Below are 20,326 nucleotides of genomic sequence, written 5' to 3'. Positions count from 1 at the left end.
AGACTCGAATTTATAATGATATTTGTTTTGACTTGATTATTCCTAAGCCAATATGGGCCGAGGCTTGCGTAGTCACGAGGGGTAATCAAGTAAAGAAAATATTTTTTTTTGCGTCAGCATATTCTCCAGCATTCATTGCTGATGTATTTTTATAATAATTTGCAGGTAACCAAGAATAGAGCTTGAAGGACGAAGGCTCAAGAATCCGATGGCTCGGATATTTTGTTGAATATTAAAATATGATGATTTTGTTAAACACTTATGAATAAGTAAATCTAAACGAGACTTTCGTCTCGTCTTTAGTAATATAAATATTTAACTTTTAATCCACATGTTTTATAAAGTCTTCCGCTAATAACCTGTAACTCTAATTTATATACAAATGTGGTACCAACTATCGAGTCACACTCCTAGGCCTAAGATGGGGGTGTGACAGAAAGCGTGATAAGAAACATAAAATTATGCAAGGTAAGGCATAATTAATGGCACAACGATGAGGAGATATATTATCTAGTGGTGGATGAAACACAATTTAATTTGGTAATACAAGAGAGAGATGATATGCATCTGATAAATATTATGATAATGAAATTTATCCTTGAAGGATTTAAATTTTCAAAATCATATGTAATAAGTTCTCGAGAATGATATGATTGTATTATATAAATTCGGATCCGAGTACATATTATTCTTATATACATTGATGAATGGAATATATATGGAACTCCTGGTGAGTTTCCTAACACGATTTATTGGTTAAAAATAGACATTTTAATGATGTAATTATTGTCCGTTAATAAGAATATGGTGATATTGAATAAATTATGACAAGAATGGTACAATATGGAATGATATTAGAATACTTGTTGATGACATCTTTAAATATGACATAGTAAAGAATATGCTAACCAGATGAAGCTTATGTTATGTGCCAAACTCTTGAAGAGTAAAATATTGTTTAACATGAAAAAGCTCATGACGAATAGTATAAGCTCTTGAATACTTAATGATTCGTCAACATGGAAGGAACTCCATGGCGGATTGTAAATGCATGAACCATTGTGATGTGGTCTAAAATATACATAATATTATATAAATATTTCCTATACTTTCAAGTATTTTTAGCCAGGTTTTTATTGAATATATTCTATTTGGCTCATATTTAGATTTTAAAGGTTTTGAGAAACAACGAGCTAGAATAGAGTACTTTTGCTAAACTTGAGATCGAAGAGTAAAGCTTAAAACATATTTGATATATTTATTATTAAACTACATAATTTACTAAACCATACTTAATGGCTTTTTAATAATAATAATAATAGAAAAGTTATCGTGACTTCATATTTGAATATATATACTAATTCTTTTATTATTTACTTGAAGTTTTAAGGAAGAAGCAATGGCTCAGCCCGTTATAAGATATTTAATTTGAGGAGAGCTACAGTTGGACAAGAATACTAGTGGGCCACCATACAACAAATAATACATATAAATATGAGTTAAGAAGGATGGCCCAATTACTTATTAACCTAGAGACGTAAAAGGCATAATATATAAAGAGGTTGGAAATTAACCAGAAGAGGGGTTTTTTTTAAGTGGAGAGGCCCCTGTTCAATTTGATTAGGAGCCGCACAACAATCTTGGGACGAACAAAAGGGCTGACTAAAAGGAGGACATAAACAGAAAGAGAATAGCACATTGGTTCGAGCAGAGAACGTCCGGGTTTAACACCTACTCAACCAAACATCATGATTACCGATTTGAATTTATTATTGTCTATATGAATTCATTATTTGAACTAGTTTATTTTCTTTTGTTCTTGAGTATGGTTGTTGGCTAAACCTATAACTACCTAGGTTTTGATGAATATTGATTTTGCTTGACGGTTTATTTGGTTTTTATAAATTACACGACGTATTACTTTTGAAAAGCTTTATCTATTTTGATCTTGGATGTGTTAGTTATTGTTTTTATATAACTTTTGCATGTGATGCTCCTTATTGCCTTGATTGATTGATTTTGTGTCGTCTAGTTAGGGTTATTCGGTTAGGTCATAGACTTGGTGTTTTTGATATGTTTGTGGTTAGCGTGACCATAGGAATCTTGAGTGTGATTAATTATTAAAATTCAACAGGTTCACCTTCCTTGCGACCGAGAGGTAATAGTGAGTCGGTTTGTCTTGCGTCTTTATTCGGTTAGATTAGAATTGCGCGAGAGCGAGTTTTGGTCTTGTCCAGTTTGGTTTTGCGTGCAAATAAGTGTCTTAGTTCATATTAAATTTTGTTACCCCTTTATCCCTAAGATTGCTAGTACCAATTTTAAGCGGGTTTTGTGTCGTTGAGTCCGAGAGGAGATGCGTCATTAGAGTACCTTAGTAATCTTTTTTAGGTGCATTTATTCAATCTTCTTAGATTTGTGAGGGTTAGTTGGTGAGACCGAGAGGTGATCTAGCAAACTTTAATGAGCCTTAGTTGATTATTTTAAGATCCCGGTGTCGTGTGATTAGTTAATTCCATTAGCCGTTGAACTGTCAATAGGATTCTTGCCTAGGTAGTCGTTTCTCCATATTCGTTAAGAGCTCCGTTAGTGCCGTTAAGTTTCCAGTTAGTTTCGTTAAGTTAAGTTAGTTTTAAATTAATTAAAATAAATAAAATCAATTAAATATTATTATGTAGGACTTGGATTAGGGTCTATAATCTGAGCCGTTCTCATGTGTCTTCGAGTTCGATATCCGGACTTTCCTTTTCTTTGATATACGCGACCGGTACACTTGTCGTTTGTGTAAACTAGTATAGATTGTTTGGTTTTTAAAGCTTAGTTGTAATTCGTGATTATTATATATATTTTTTCGCACATCACATTGTTATTAAAAGCTTGAGAAATATAATAAGTCAACAATATCATGTTTAGAAATATTGTTATATATGCTGATGTTGGCATTGTATCTTCTGAAAAATGGTATGCGGGTAACATTTGTATAATGATATTTGTATACATCAATTAAAATACATCAAGAAGATCTTGGAACATTCAAATACAGAAGAAGGTCATCTCTATAAAATTAAAGTTTTTAAAATCATTTGGTACAGAACAAGTTATGCTTATCATCTTCTATTAAAGAAACGGAAGTTACTCGCCCAGAAGTATCATAGTTAATTGTAAATGTTGCATTATTTCTTGCTAGTTTTGCACAACTAGATATTTATTTATGTTTATTGGTAAGATATAACTTTTTTTCAAGTAAATAAACAACAAAATAAGCTTAACATAAATATTTGATACATGCAATGTATGAATTATATAAGTTTATATTTTGCTAATCTATAAAAAAAGGTTTGGTTAGTCATATTGATGCAGGGAATGTAATATAACAAAGACATGGATCTTATGGTACTTATTTACAAGATGAGACACTACAAGTCACTTGTTTACAAGATGAGGCACTGCAAGTCATACACGAAGACTGTATACATCATTCCTCCATATAGAAGTGTACATTACAAGATTAAGCGAAGGAGTTTTAATTACAAAAGTCTTTAAACAAACTTTCCTAGAAGATCAAAATCCGCCACTTAAAGGATGTATAAATGAGGGGGAGTATTATACTCGTTGCACTCTTTTTCCCTTAGCTATGGTTTTATCCTAATGGGTTTTCCTAGCAAGGTTTTTAACAAGGCAACATCCAAAAGTGTGTATATGCTTTATCACATGGATAGTCAAGGGGGAGTGTTATGAACAATTATGATTTGATGACTATCCATATTCTGACCCCCTCATTACCATTAAGTTTGTATTAATATTGTGACCCTATAAATAGAGGGTTCTTGTATTTGATCTTTGATACTCAATGAAAAGAGTTATCTCATCTATCATTCTTTACTATCTCTATCTTTATATTATGTTCTTATGTTTATATACTATGTTACTTGGTTGCTAATAGGTTGTTGTTTTACAACATTAGGAAGGTTATTTATGTTTTATTAATTTCTGTTTTAGTAATATATGTTTAAGTAATTTGTGTGTTAGTAATTTCTTTTTATGTAATTGTTAGGATGGCTAATAGATGTAACTTTTATTGTTATTTTTTGTTTTCACATGCTACTCACATGAGGTATTCATCTTTTAATGTGTTATAATTGTCATCAAAGCACAAAAATCAAGTTTAAACCATTGTCGTTCAGTTGTTATCAATAAAACATGGAGACTTAAACAGGCGAGTTTATTGAAACTAAAACAACCATCAAACAGACTAATACCCTTTACACTAGAGACTTAACAACAAAATGTAATAACAAGATAAAGATGATGAGGTTCTTCAAACGGTTCTTTGCTTGAGGGACAGTAGAGTCTAGCCTATTTTTAGAATGCAAAAGGCCATGAATGATGGTTAAAGCACAATTACACATAGGCTGGTCTATCCAACCTAGAAATTTTTGACATTTGGGACCTTGTAAAATATATTAAATTTTTATAAAAATGGAAAATAAATTAACAAGGAAAATTAAGGTTCTTACAAAACGTAGACATGAATAGAATCTACGCCCAGGGTTGTTGCGATCAGTCCAGGATGTGCGAACAACATCATTTTGAATATCATATTTACTCAAAAACGTATCAATAAAAGTTATATGCCCTTTGAAGGCCAACCAGACAGTTGTCGGACTTCATTAAGCTCGCATAACAAGTCTGACATTAAAGATACATATGATGAATGCCAAAAGAGCCAGCTTTTGATGCAACAATAAAACAAATGAAGATGACCTGTCTAAAAAGTAAAACCACTTATAATTTGTATGCTTGTAACGAGAAAGAAACTTGAGCTTTCAAAAGCTTGATCTTGTAACATTACAACATTGCGTTCAGCCTATTAACATAAAAAAAACATGGCCAAATGAAGTTAAGGATGTCTGTCTATCCTTAAGCACACCAAAACAACAAAAGCTACCCCGGTTTTTAAGGGTACTATTTTTAATCGCATTGTGATTCAACACAAACCTTAAATGGAACTGAGATACTAATAACGTTATTTAGTCCACAACTATCTCTGCGTATTGGTGATTCGATACAATTGCAGTACTGGATTCTTTGGCCTACAAAACAAATGCAAAGTCAACAGAATTGATAGAGATTAAGAATTTGTAAACATCACATTTTCTACAAACTCATCATACCAAAAACCTACCCTTTCATATAAAAAATGGTCAAACCATTTGACCCATTTCAATTTCAGATAATCTTTTCTAGTTTTACTTGTTTCACCCTCTAACCATATAATACAAGTATACAACCAACATTGACTCATTTTAACATAAATCTAATGATGATCAACAGGTCGTTGTAACATGGTGAAAAGATATATCAGCTGAAGATTTAAGTTTCTGATATAATTGTTGGTCTATTTTTGAATATAGATTGTCATTTGAGGTGGCAACTTTGATCCATTTAGATAGCAACGTTTTTTTTACTCTCTAAAGGATCAAATGGTAGATTTTAAAAGAACAGATTTCAACAAAACTGGCCAAACAGATCAAAAGTCACCTCCAATGTACTTTAATGCATAAAACCTCTTAAATCCTTTTTAGAAAGCTATATTATTACTGAAATAATATAAACTTCCATAACCATATTAGACATGCTAATTAACTATAAAAAAATTTAGATAAAATGTGTTCCAACTTTAACTTTGAAGTGTCCCAGTCCGATCGTTTTGACTTGAACCGATTTTAATTTAACTTTGAAGTTTTTAACCGGTTATCCAACCTGGCCAACCCTCCATTTTGTCTAATTCCTATCAGATTTGTCTGACAACTATCGTATTGCCTTCTATCAACCAATGTAACATTACTTGATCCCTGTCTTATACATCTACAGTCAACAGCGGATATTTTCAAAAATCCTAGTAATAAGCGATCTTATTTGTGTGCTTGAGCCTTTGTATGGTTTGTTTATGAGATAGATGTGAATGTTCTAACTTGGAACAAGGGAACCAATTATTTTTAGCTTTTCAATAATAAACTAACCTAAAGACATGAAAGTCAACTATCTTTTCAGTTCTCCACAGATCTTAGCTATAATTATATTCATCTCAATCCACAGATGAATTGGATCTTCTTGAGATAATTCTCACTGAACAGAATTATATCTGATCCTTAATTCTAAAATTGTTCGGCGTATAATCCCCTTGGTTTCTTATAAATCCTGTTCAGTAATCTACATCTTAGAAAGAAGCATGTGTACATGAAATTACAGAAGGAAAACCACATGAAATGATGCATTTAACCTACTTTGTTAGTGATGTCTGGCTTACTGGCTCTAAGATACGAGACAGGCTGAGGTGGCGAAGGCTGATGATAATCCAATTTTATTTTATGAAAAAATAATTTAAAAAGCTGTAAACACTTGTACGTACGCTTTAGGCGACATTACAAAATAATGACCCCGTTGTATTATAAATAACGTGTGTGCTATAGTCAAACTATTCAAACAATAAGCATGTTACATATGCAAACCTTATTCAAGCAGCTGCCTGAAGCAACTCTCTTTCAGCATGTTCCTTGATCCTCCTCTCAAGCTCGGGCCTAAAATGCCTAATAAGCCCTTGAACAGGCCATGCAGCCGCATCACCCAATGCGCAAATTGTATGTCCTTCAATCTGCTTAGTCACTTCTTGAAGCATATCAATTTCCTCCAACTTTGCATTCCCAGTTTTCATCCTTTCCATTATCATCCAAAGCCATCCAGTACCCTCTCTACATGGTGTACACTGACCACAGCTCTCATGCTTATAAAAATAAGAGAGACGTGCAATCGCATCCACAACATCCGTTGACTTATCCATCACAATAACAGCAGCAGTACCTAATCCAGACTGGACAGCCTTGAGTGCATCGAAATCCATCAGAACATCCTCACATATGTGTTTAGGCAGCAACGGTACGGACGAACCACCAGGAATCACCGCTAGTAAATTGTCCCATCCACCTCTAACACCGCCACAATGGCGCTCTAGCAACTCCTTCAATGATATACTCATCTCCTCTTCAACCGTGCATGGCTTGTTCACATGACCTGATATGCAAAACAGTTTCGTCCCAGAATTGTTCTTTCTCCCGAAACTAGAAAACCACTCGGGCCCACGTCTTAGAATAGTAGGTGAGACAGCTACTGTTTCCACATTTGTAACAGTTGTTGGACACCCGTATAGACCCGCGTTAGCTGGGAAAGGAGGTTTCAATCTAGGTTTTCCTTGCTTACCCTCAAGGCTCTCCAAAAGTGCGGTTTCTTCACCACATATGTAAGCACCGGCACCAAAGTGTATATGCACATCAAAATCATAACCTGAACCACACGCGTTTTTCCCAAGTAACCCAGCTGCATAGGCTTCTTTTCTAGCTTTTTCAAGGTTAAGCCGCTCGTTCACATACTCACCTCTAATGTAAATATAAGCAGCAGTTGCCCGCATACCGACTCCAGCAATCAAACATCCTTCTAGAAGTTTATGCGGGTCGTTTCTCATAATCTCTCTATCTTTACATGTTCCGGGTTCACTCTCATCAGCATTAACAACAAGATAAGATGGACGACCATCAGATACTTTCGGCATAAATGACCATTTGAGACCAGAAGGAAATCCAGCACCACCGCGTCCACGTAGGCCTGACTTTTTCATTTCGTTTACTATCCAATCAGATCCCTTGATCACTAAATCTTTGGTTCTGTGCCAATCACCACGCTTCAAGGCGCCTTTGAGAAACGGGTCATGGATGCCATAAAGATTGGTGAATATCCGGTCTTCGTCTTTCAGGCCACCAAAGTGAGTTTTCTCGGGCGGAGGGGGCGGTGGTGGCGGCTGTGGAGTGTTAGCGGTAGTTGCAGATTGGGTGCTGAATAATCTAGAAACAAGCCCCTGGTTCACATTTCGGTGCCTCAATAAAGCAGCCCGGTGCAGAGATAGAATGCCCTTCATGGGTACCTAACACAAAGTTGCAGTGTAATGCTATTAATAATTACTGACTATCAACATTATAAATAATAATTAGAACAACTGATAATAATAATAAGACACAAATTTAACCATCTAATTATAAAAGTTGTTAAAAACAGTTGCATGAAATATCAAATGCATCTATCACACGCAAGTAACAAAACACAAAAATCCCCAAAATACACATAACTCTAGGGTATCTTACCTCTATTACTTCAACTTATCCAATTAATTCGTAGATCCGAAAATTACACTCGGAAAACAATAATAACTAAACTAATTAGGATCCATAACAAACCAGCTCAAATCGAATCAATCAAATGCCTAGGTGGAATTAACTGGAGCGAAATCAAACGATAACAGAAATGATAATAGTAATAATAATAAGGAAACAAATTGGAACCATACCACACGAAATGTAGTAATCAACAACTTCTTATTTGAGTTTCAAGTATGGTGATGCTTCTGATCCAACGGCGTCAAATATGGAACGGTTTGGTTTGTGTTGGTTTTACAGGACGCGTGGATGGTGAATGGGCCGTAAGTATTAGTTGAAGAACCGGCCCAATAGGAGGTACCACGTGGATTTTTATGTGATGTTTGGGTGAGACTCTCGTGAACTGGTTATGTTATTGGTAAAATTAGGTTACAAACCCGTGTGATACACGGGATTGGACAAAAAACCTAAAATTAAGAAAATTTAGGAGTAAGATTAGACGAGTGTATGTAGCCGTTCAAAAAAATATATATTAATAAAAAATAAAAACATTTTATAATTGAATATATTACAATTGTAATTTACGCATTAATGTTAAATTCACAATTTACAAACGTACAACTACTTATACAATTTTTGAAACTCTAAAAATTTCTTTATATACAACAATGGATGTCCTATTAGTAAGTTCACCTTCTTTATCAACAATTACAATAGTGGTTACAATAGAGGGTCTTAAGAGCATAAAACAACACCAATGAAATAGATGAAGTTAGGGCTAACATAGATGACAAAGCGAACAATTATTCTTAAAAAAATATTTGACATGTTAACTAAAGGTAATATTTTGACCCGTGGATGCAAAAAAGTTAATTTTGACTACTAAATATGATGAATGTGACCCGTTTAAAAAATTATGGGTTTGACCCATATATTAAAATAGCTCATTCTGAGCTGTTTATAAAAATAACCTTCCGTTCACTTGAGATACCAAAATTCTGTATGTGTGTGTGGTTTTGACACTATTACCTATTACTTGTTGACTAACTCACATTTATATGAAGTATTAACTCACATGAAATTTAAAAAGTAATAACAATAAAAGAAAAAATCTAACCTTTTTTTATTTTTCAAAAAAAATATGGAGACAACGAATACCTCTGTATAAATTGCTTGCATAAGTGGGCTCTTAGGTGTTTGTTTTTGAAGACAAAATTGTCTGCAATATGATTTCATCTGATTTAATGTCTGCAATTGAAGATGTGGTCTGAAGGTCTGCAATCTGAAAGTACAATACTGTTTGTTTTATAAACTGGATATCGTCTGCATAAGCTGAAAAGTAGTTACCTATCATATATATTACAGTAGATAAAAGCCATTTAACGTTTGTAGACTGCTAAAATAATTAGCAGCGGCGTACGAACTATGGAAGTGGGTGGTGGTAGACGATTGTGGTAGGCGGTGAACGGTGGGAGGTAGTGATGGACAGTTGTGGTGGTGGGTGGTGGACGATGATGGTGGGCGACAATGGTGGTGGTTGTGATGAACGGTGGTGGTGGGTGGTGAATGGTTGTGGCGGGTGGTTGTGGTGGATGGTGGTGGCGGCGGACGGTGGGTGGTGGTGGTGGCGGGTGGTGGTGGCGACAGGCGGTGGGTAGTGGTGGTGGATGGTGATGGTAGTGGACGGTGGTTGTGGCCGACGGGGGTGGTGGTGGTGATGGACAGTGGTGGTGATGGGTGGTTAACAGTGGTGGTGGTGGGTGGTTGACGGTGGTGGTGGCAGACGGTGGGTGGTGGTGGTGAGTGGTTGACGGTGGTGGTGCCGGACGGTGGGTGGTGGTGGTGGACGGTGGTGGTGGCGGCAGACGGTGGTGGTGGCGGCGGACGGTGGATGGTGGTGGGTGGTGGTGGCGGCGGACGGTGGATGGTGGTGGCGGACGGTGGGTGGTGGTGGCGGCGGACGGTGGATGGTGGTGGCAGACGGTGGGTGGTGGTGGTGGTGGTGGTGGACATTGGGTGTTGGTACTTGGTATAATGTTACAAAGTGTGAAGATGGTGAAAAAAAGCTTATTTTTTAAGACCATAAAAACAGTTTTCAGATCTTTTTTCTTTTAAAAACAAACAGTCTTCAAGAGCTTATGTCTGTACGTCCGCAGGCATAGACTCTTTGTAGACCTTATAAGCAAAAAACAAACACAACCTTAATCTGCTACATGTCCAAGAAGTATTAAATTTACTCATAACCAACGGGGTTGGTGGCTCACTGGCAAAAACAAAGCTTTTAAAACACCTGGGTTTGGAGATTTTGAGTTCAAGTTCCACAATAAAGAAATTCACCTTTAAAAAGAAAGTTAAATCTACTCATACATGGAGTTTTTTCTTAAGCTTTAATCTGCAATCACAAGTGAAAATATAAGAATTCATAAATATTCGAGAACAAACAAACATGTCTCTCAAAGAACCCAATTGAAAAAAAAACATAAAGTTTCATGTTCCTGTTTGAAATTGTAATATAGAAAAATAAATCAATGAAATAACATTAGCTACCACTAAAGCAAAATGAAAGGAGATTCATGTACCTTAAAGGCAGCAATTTATCATAACTCGTGAGGGTATAAAAACATAGTCCAAAAAAAGGAAACCATATTAACATGCTCCTGTCTATAATTAACCTTCACACACTTTGTGGGGGTGTGGACAACAGCACCTTAGTCTCAAAATTTTGTAGCCTTCCTGAACCTAACTATATCAGAGTTAGGATGAAGTCCAACTACTACCATGCTCTCAAATAGCCTACGACACACTCTAATTCTTTTTAAATTTTAAACAATTATAACCCAAATACTAAATAGAACCCGTGTTAAAACATGAAAAAATATACAAGGTTTTTTATGTAGCTTACACCAATCAACTTATTAGGCTAAGTGTAGTGGGCGGGAATAGTGGGCGAAAAGGGGCGATTTTTTGGTGGAACACCGCCCCCCCCCGGCGATAATTGGGCGAAAATGGGCGGGGACGGGGTATATTTGTCGCCCGTTGAAGAAGAAAATAATAATAATTTAATAAAATGACCGTTGTGAAACGGTCAAATTTAAAAAAAAATTAAACAATATATATATATATATATATATATATATATATATATATATATATATATATATATATATATATATATATATATATATATAAACATACACCCTTCTTCTCCATTTTATATCCATTTTATACACAAATCATACCCAATTTCTTACAAAAAATAAACAAAATGAATCCTAGAAACAACAAGAAAAGCTGAACCAGACGTTCGAATTAAAACAAATGAAAGACGACTACGAATCCCTCAAAGCGGAGGGGTTTCACGAGGATGCCACATTATTGATGCAACGCCGACGTGAAAAAATGCGCGAATATTACGGATATTAGTTTCTTTTTTAGTTATGTTTTTTTTTCTTTAGTTATGTGTTTTTTTAGTTATGTTTTTTTTGTATTTCTTTTTAATTTTAATGTATTTTTATTTAATTATTTAAATAAATTGGTTTTTATTTAATTAGTTTAATTATAAAAAGAAAATAATAAAAAAACACACTATGGGCCTAACTTGTAGCCCCTACACTATTACACCCCAAAAACAAATTTCCACTCCATGCTGACTAGACGCCACGTGTCACAATTCGCCCCAATTGTAGCCCCTCCACTACACATAGCCTTATCATAAATTCGAAAGATGATATAACTTTCCTTAAAGATTCTTGCCAAAACAATTTGTGTGCAATTAATTGGTATGAGAGAGTAGTTATTTATAAAATAGCATATGATTCACAAATGGGTGCTGCTAAACATACTCCCCCTTACATCATTTTTACTAAATATACACCCCTCTTAACTCATTAGATAAATTACTATTACCCTTTAACATTATTTATATACATATTAGTCCCTACAACATATTTTTCACTTAATAAGCTTCACTACATATATCAAATTAAAAACTATCAAGTATTATTATTAATTTATTTTTTAGTATTAATATTGTAAATATTTATAACATATATTTTTTTATTTTAATAGTATATATTTATAATATCCTTATTTTACCTCTTTATATTTTACAAAATAAACCCGAAACTCGAAAACCTAAAACCTAAACCCTAAACTCTAAACCCGAAACCAAAAACCCGAAAACCTAAACCCTAAACCCGGACCCTAAACCCTAAACTCTAAACCCTAAACCCGAAACCGGAAACCCGAAAACCTAAACCCTAAACCCGAAACCTAAACCCTAAACCCGAAAACCTAAACCCTAAACCCGAACCCTAAACCCGAAACCCTAAACTCGAAATCATAAAAAAAAAACGCAACTTGTAAAAAAAATATGAAATCTTTGTTTTTGTGCTAATTTGGTAATTATATAATTTCAATGGGTAATATTAAAGTTGGTTTTTCCAGGGGGGGTAAGACAAGCAACCATGGGGGGTACATTTAGCCTGACCCTTCACAAATATGTCTGCCCAAATTTGACTGTGATGCAATAAAATCATCATAAGTTAATTTCCCTAAAATTTAAGGACGATATAGAAAACACAAATTTAAGCTTATTATAATAATATATTGATTATTAAAAATTTGTAAATGGGTTGTTTTCAAATTATACCTTCTATGTATGAAGCTTAAATCACGGAGATTATGATGGGGTATATGGTAACCATCAACAACTTCTCTTTTGAAAAATAACCGTCAAATACTTCAATGAGAGTTATGCCACGTGTTAAAATAATATGCTGTGAAAATAAAGGAGGGGATTCCTATGTGAATGACAGCTGTCCAAAAACAACTCTCTTTTATTACAATAGTAGATTGTTAAAATCAGTTATTGGTCATAACTGGTCACGGTTACTAATTAGTTTAAAGCCGAACCAAAACAAAAATACACCCTCTTGTTCTTGGTCTTTGAAGCCCTTGTTGGCTTCCCCGGATTACGCATCGAAACCCCTAGAATTGTCGCCATCTCCTTTTCTTTCACCGAAAACTATGGGTGTGTATGAAACCGAAACCCGAAACTGGAAAACCAACAAAGAAATGAACAAAAACTAGCATTTGGTTTTATGTGTTTGGAGAAAGCGAAATGAACTTATAGATTTTTATTTTTTAATTTAAGTAAATTACAAGAATCTCTATAGTAATAAAAGAAAAGCATTTTTAGACATGTGTTATCTAGAGAAAGCCCCCCCCTTAAATTTTGACAAGTGGCATGCTTCTCAATGTTTTGTTTGACGGTTACTACACAGAGATTAAACAAAAACAAATTATCATTTATTATTTAAAAAAATCCTCAAATAAAACATAACCCTCAAATAAAACATAACAGTCACAAACGTTCACAAACCCTAATCCCTTCTTTGTCTCCTCCAGTAGCCGTCAACACAAGACTGCATCATCCTTCCTTCGTCCCGATCAATTGCTTTCGATATATTTTCTGGTAACCCTAATCCCTAATTCAGGCCTTTATAGATAAATCATCGGATATATTTTTCTAATTTTGCTTAAATTGTAAATCGGTTCTTCTTTTAGGCATTTTGGGTTTTGACAAAAATCTGTAATCGAATCCTTATCCTTTTCATGTTTGTTTCTGTTATACTATTGTTAGTTGTTACAGAATATTAAATAAATATGTTTTACAATTTCGTTTACGTTTATATTAAATAAATATGTTTTATGCTGATTTATATTTTATGGTGTTTCATTTTTCTAATCATAATGTGTATATTTAATTTATTATATTTATCTTATCCTTTTATAAGTGACGTGAGATCGAAGACTCACTCAAAAATAAATCGATTACAACTATTAGATAGCGGTAAGCGGGTATCGAACACAAGGAGTTTTGTGGAAAATGTGTTATTATGTAGCAAAGTAATTAAACTTTATTAAACTACGTGGAAAAGTAAATTCAATGATTTGGTTGTTTGGTTTTGATTAATAAAAATAGTTAAAGCAATAAACGAGTTTTAACAATATAAGAAACAACGCTCTCTCCCGATTTCAGGTTTCCAATGTTAATCAAGTTAACACTTATTTGTGGGATGAACTACACGAATATAGTTTTGTGAAAATGCAGTTGATTGTGATAAAAGAGGACTAAGTACTTGGGTTGAAAAAACACAAGGTTATCACTCGATAATCAGTTTAGTATAATTAACCCTAATTCTCTTCTACTAAATCCCGATTGCCTATGGCACTAAGAACGGATAGTCAAGAACACGAATTCAAATCATACTAACAATTACAACACAAACTCACAATCACCATAGCAATATATTCATAAGATCAAAAGATTATCCCACAAAATAACATAAGCAAATAACAAGTAATCAAATTGAAAACCTTACAATTCGGGAGAGAACATAAAGATGATTAGCTACACATGGTTCGATTCATCATCACATCAACTGGGTTATAAGAATGAATCACAAACATCAACTAGAGATTAAAATCACCAAAAACTTGTTCTTGGACTCCAAAATTCGTCTCTAAGGTGTTTTGGAATGAAAGATAATGAAAAGACCATCAAAATGAAATAATGCAGGAAAACGGCAGTTACGACTCCGGACCATGGCCCATGGTTCACACCGTGGGTTACGGTGATTTCGTGAAAATCTGGACCGTGGCCCACGGTCGGACCGTGGGTCACGGTGACCCTCACGGTGACATCAAAGTCCACGACACAGTGGCTTCTGTTTCATTCTGCATTTTGGACCGTGGCCCACAGTCTGGACCGTGGGCCACGGTGGACTTCCACCGCGCCTTCTCGTTTTCACTTCTTTTGACCTCTCTTGCATCTTCGGCTCATTCGGTTGCCTCGGTGTACTCCATAATAGCCCCGAAACCTCCTTTGAGCCTACAATTCACCAATAATACCGTAGTTATCTAATTCCACAAAATAAACAATTTCAAAACGTGATTATTACGGTTTTAAATCAATTAAGGGTTGTACCATGTACCACCCATCACATTCTCACACTTAATCGTTGCTTGCCCCCAAGCAACATCTCAACACCAACTTCCTATTACATTCAACTTGTTTCCACCAATCTTACCACAAACTGGTTCAGTTAAGGTCCCAAGTCATACCCTATTCCCTTATTTCTATCGGGTGCACTAGTTTACTTGATGTTCCATTTAAACCGAAGATTTTTAACCAAACATAACATGCTTTTGGTTTTTACCTATACGTAACACGCATTTACACATTAACTTTTCCTTGGTGATCATCCATACATTTCATATTTAATCAATTCTCCTCGCATACGCTTGTACAATCATCAAATCTTCACCTATGTAAATGCATTTGACATGAATACAAATCAAGATGGTCTTAAACGGGTTGTAATGGGGCCAAGTTTAAGGGTATGGAAGGGAATATTGAAAGTAGCTCAAGCGATCCGATCCGACTTATTACAAACAAACTAAGTAAATAATAAAATAAACAACTATGAACATCACTAACTTCTCTTTTTCTCTCTTTTTTTTCACTCAATAAATAATACTTTGAACTATGCATACATAAACATTGCAACTCTAATACAATTTTTTTTTCAAACTAATATAATACTTGAACATTACATATTAGCATGATAAACATAATGCTTCACATCTCTAACTGATAAATACTAAAAAAATTACATAGAAACCTATTAAGTCGGATCGTTTCGCAAAATAATACCAGGATTGATCAAATAAAAGAATATGCCCAATAAGATTTTCTAAAGGAACCAACCCCCGCCCCTCACATAACCATCCTCATATGTATAATGTATGAGGCCCCAACCCTCCAAATCCCACACTCTCGCTCATCCAGACGAGGCTTAACCTAAGTGCCTCCATCATTTTTGCACTCATGTCAAGCTAAGATCTCAAAATGAACTAATTGTACAAGTTATATCGGAGAATATCAACCGTCTCACCAACCAATACTTTCTCAATTTTCAAGTGTAAACGAACATGTTATGCAAGTTGTTACACCGAAAGCATGCTAACCTTGGTTAGAAAACTACATAATCTTTTTTTTATAAACAACAAGGCACATGTTATTTAGGGAATTGCGACCATGAAAAGGGGCCAAAACTTCACCCCGCCATCTTACCACTTTCCGATTTCATTAAACACACAAAAGAAATTTTTTGTTTCTTTAAGTTTTTATGATTTTTTTATTTTTTTGATTTGATTTTTTTCTAAACAAAAACAAATGAAAATTTTTCTCATCCCCACACTTGGGATATATTGTCCCCAATGTACGGTTATTTAGAGACAAAATAAACAAAATACTTCAAACGGTTTTTTAGAGAAAAAAGAAGAGACCGTACCGTGGAGCTCATCATCACCGTGGAATCGACCGTGGGTCACGGTATGGACCGTGGTCCACGATACACTGTAATTTTTTTTATGATCAAAATAAAGAACCAAGAAAAACCAAAATAATTAAAACTTATTTAACAAATTAAAATTAAAATAAAAATTACCCTACCCCCCATGAAAAACCCGAGTTGTCCTCAACACGGTATAAAAATCACAAGGACTTCAAACCACACTTGATTTGGACAACTCCAAAACGAAGAAGGTAATTTTTAAAACCAATTTTAAATAAAAACTAAATTGACCTATACTAAAATATACAACATACCTTGGCCCTTTAATTCGTTTCCTCATCCGGTGAGCGTAATAAATAACTCACCCAGTCCACATCGAGCATATTGATGTCCTTTCCTTCCAAGTAAGGTTTAAGTCTTTGACCGTTCACCACTTGTTTTATTTGCTCTTGATCATCTTCTATCTCCACATCACCAAACTGTCCCACTTTTGTGATGACATATGGGCCCATCCACTTGCTCTTTAACTTACCCGAAAATAACTTTAACCTTGAATTATACAACCACACCTTTTGACCCACTTCAAAAGTCCGTTTTCTCAACTTTGCATCATGGACTTTCTTTAGTTTGTCTTTGTACGCGTAAGCACATTCATACGCTTCATCCCGGATTTCCTCGATCTCATTCAATTTCAACTTTCTCAATTCACCCGCTTCCTTATAATTCTCATTCAGGTTCTTAATCGCCCAAAACGCCCTATGTGCCAACTCCATTGGTAAATAACACCCTTTTCCATAAACTAACCGATAAGGAGTTGTGCCAATAGGAGTTTTGTAGGCGGTCCGATATGCCCACAATGCATCATTTAACTTAGAAGACCAATCCTTCCTATCGACCCACACCGTCTTCATCAAGATTTCTTTGATTTGGCGATTGGACACTTCAACTTGTCCATTTTTTTGTGGGTGATAAGGAGTAGCAATTCGGTGATTCACATTGTACCTTTTTAGAAGCTTCCCAAAGTTGAAATTCTTGAAATGTGACCCACCATCACTTATAATAACTCGCGGGATACCAAACCGAGCAAAGATGTTTGATTGAACGAATTTGCAAACTACCGAATGATCATTAGTTCTTGTTGCTACCGCTTCTACCCACTTGGACACATAATCAACCGCAACCAAGATATATAAATATCCATTCGAGTTTGGAAACGAACCCATAAAGTCAATTCCCCATACATCGAAAATCTCTAACACCAAAATCGGTTGCAATGGCATTTCATCCCGTTTCGAGATACTACCAAACTTTTGGCAATTCACAAAATGTCGGGCATATTCACTTGCATCTTTAAAATTCGTGGGCCAATAAAAACCACATTGGAGCACCAGGTAACCCGTCTTTTGACCGCTAAAATGACCTCCACACGCCGATGCATGTGCATGAGTCAAAATTTCCCACACTTCAGAATCGGGGATACACCTCCTTATCATTTGATCCGAACCAATCTTGAACAAATCTGGTTCATCCCAAATATATTGTTTCACTTGGGCCATGAACCGTTGTCTTTTTTTTCTTCACCCAATGACTTGGAATAGACCATGTTGCTAAATAATTCACAAAGTGGGCATACCACGGTGTGGTCGACACGGCTAACAATTGTTCATCGAGAAACCGTTCGTTTATCTCCATCGGGTCATCAATACCCTCTAACGGAATTCGGGATAAGTGATCCGCCACGACATTTTTACACCCCTTTTATCCGGAACTTCTAAATCTAACTCTTGCAAAAGCAACACCCATCGAATTAACCGTGCTTTTGCATCCTTCTTCTCCATCAAATATCGAACCGCGCAATTGTCCGAATAAACAATCACCTTACTCCCCTCAAATATACGAGCGAAACTTATCCAAAGCATACACCACCGCAAACAATTCTTTTTCGGTGGTTGTATAATTAAGTTGTGCTTCGGATAATGTTTTACTCGCATAATAAATGACCACTAGTTTTTTATCAACTCGTTGACCCAATACTGCTCCGATAGTAGTATCACTAGCATCACACATGATCGCAAACGGCTTTGACCAATCCGATGGTTGTAAAATGGGAGCTTTCACCAACTGTTCCTTCAAAACATTAAATGCTTGCACACACTCATTAGTAAAATCAAAATGAGCATCTTTTAATAATAAATTACATAAAGGTTTTGTGATAACACTAAAGCCTTTAATAAATCTTCTATAAAAACCCGCATGCCCCAAAAATGACCTTACCCCTTTAATGTTTTTAGGTGGAGATAAAGATGATATTACCCAAACCTTTGCCTTATCCACTTCCATTCCCCTTTCCGATATCGCATGACCCAACACTATAACCTCTTGCACCATGAAGTGACTTTTCTCCCAACTTAGAACTAAAATTGTCTCAACACATTTTTTTAAAACTTTTTCTAATTCATTGAGACAAGTTTCATAAGTTGGACCAAAAATGGAAAAGTCATCCATAAACACCTCAAGTGAATCCCCAACCATATCCGAAAAAATACTCATCATACAACGTTGGAATGTGGCTGGGGCATTACACAATCCGAATGGCATTCGCCAAAAAGCAAAAGTGCCATAGACAGGTGAAAGTGGTCTTGTGTTGGTCATCCGGGTGAATAGCAATTTGGTTAAAACCCGAGTACCCATCCAAAAAGCAGTAATATTTTTGACCCAATAATTTTTCAATAATTTGGTCAATGAAAGGTAATGGAAAATGGTCTTTAGATGTAGCGGCATTTAATTTATGATAATCAATGCAAACTCGCCACCCGGTGACCGGTCGGGTGACGATTTGTTCACCGCTTTCATCTTTAATTACCTGTATACCTGCTTTTTTCGGTACCACCTGTGTAGGACTTACCCATGCGCTATCCGAGATGGGATAGATGATTCCCGCATCCAACCACTTTATTACATCTTTCTTCACAACTTCTCTCAAATTGGGATTCAACCTTCTTTGAGTCTCTCGTGTTGGTTTTGCCTCCTCATTGGTGATGATTTTGTGCAAAACTATAGATGGACTAATGCCTTTTAAATCAGCAATTGTCCAACCTATGGCGGCTTTATTCGTCTTCAACACCTTCAACAATTATTGTTCTTGAGCCTCTTCCAAATTAGATGCAATAATGACCCGTAATGTGTCATTATCCCCCAAAAACGCATACTTCAAGTGGCTAGGCAAATCATTCAATTCCAGTTTTGGTGGGCTTTCCAATGACGGTTTTGTACCCGAATCGATCACAGTTGGCAGACTTTCAATTTGATGAGTCCATGGTGGTCGTCCTTCTTTTGCCGCCAAAGCGTCTTGATTTTTCTCTTCCATCCTCAATGCATAAAGATGTACCTGTTCAGAAAAATCACAAACACATGCTTCCAAAGCATCTTCCTCATAATCATGCGGTTCACACATGTCAACAATATCTGCCATGAAACACTCATCACCACATAAAGCATTAGATCCGTTAGTGAACACATTTAATCTCATTTTCTGATTCCCAAAAGCCATATCAACCGTGCCCGATCGACAGTCAATAATAGCATGAGCGGTGTTTAAAAACGGTCGACCCAATATAACATTTTGTTGTTGGGTCGAATCAACCGATGAGTAGTCTAAGACCAAAAAGTCAACCGGATAGTAAAATTCTTCAACTTTTACTATCACATCCCGCACAATTCCTCGGGGAAGTTTATGAGACAAATCGGCTAACACAATCTTTG

General features: G+C 35.5%; 1 protein-coding gene across 3 annotated transcripts in view; it reads right to left on the bottom strand.

Annotated features, from left to right (window-relative positions):
• Positions 1–4,793: 4,793 nt before the first annotated feature.
• LOC143597290 (NADH dehydrogenase [ubiquinone] flavoprotein 1, mitochondrial-like) overlaps positions 4,794–20,326 on the bottom strand; it is a 288,480-nt gene continuing 272,947 nt past the window's right edge. Inside the window, exons 1-3 of one of the 3 annotated variants that reach the window (XM_077075832.1) lie at positions 8,388–8,400; positions 6,510–7,972; positions 4,794–5,090 (exon numbers count right to left, since the gene is read on the bottom strand). In XM_077075832.1, coding sequence (XP_076931947.1) covers positions 6,515–7,972; positions 8,388–8,390 — 1,461 coding nt within the window. In that variant the 5' untranslated portion in view covers positions 8,391–8,400 and the 3' untranslated portion in view covers positions 4,794–5,090; positions 6,510–6,514. Of the gene's footprint in view, positions 5,091–6,509; positions 7,973–8,387; positions 8,434–20,326 lie in introns of those variants that run through there. The other 2 variants (XM_077075836.1, XM_077075841.1) reach the window with 2 other exon arrangements.

Source organism: Bidens hawaiensis, unplaced genomic scaffold (genome assembly GCF_021521415.1).
Source record: "Bidens hawaiensis isolate Kalapana, Puna unplaced genomic scaffold, B.hawaiensis_p1.1 tig00001758_1, whole genome shotgun sequence".
Classification (NCBI taxonomy): domain Eukaryota; kingdom Viridiplantae; phylum Streptophyta; class Magnoliopsida; order Asterales; family Asteraceae; genus Bidens; species Bidens hawaiensis.
The sequence above is the reverse complement of the archived record's forward strand: the minus strand, read 5'-3'. Positions and strand labels throughout refer to the sequence as shown.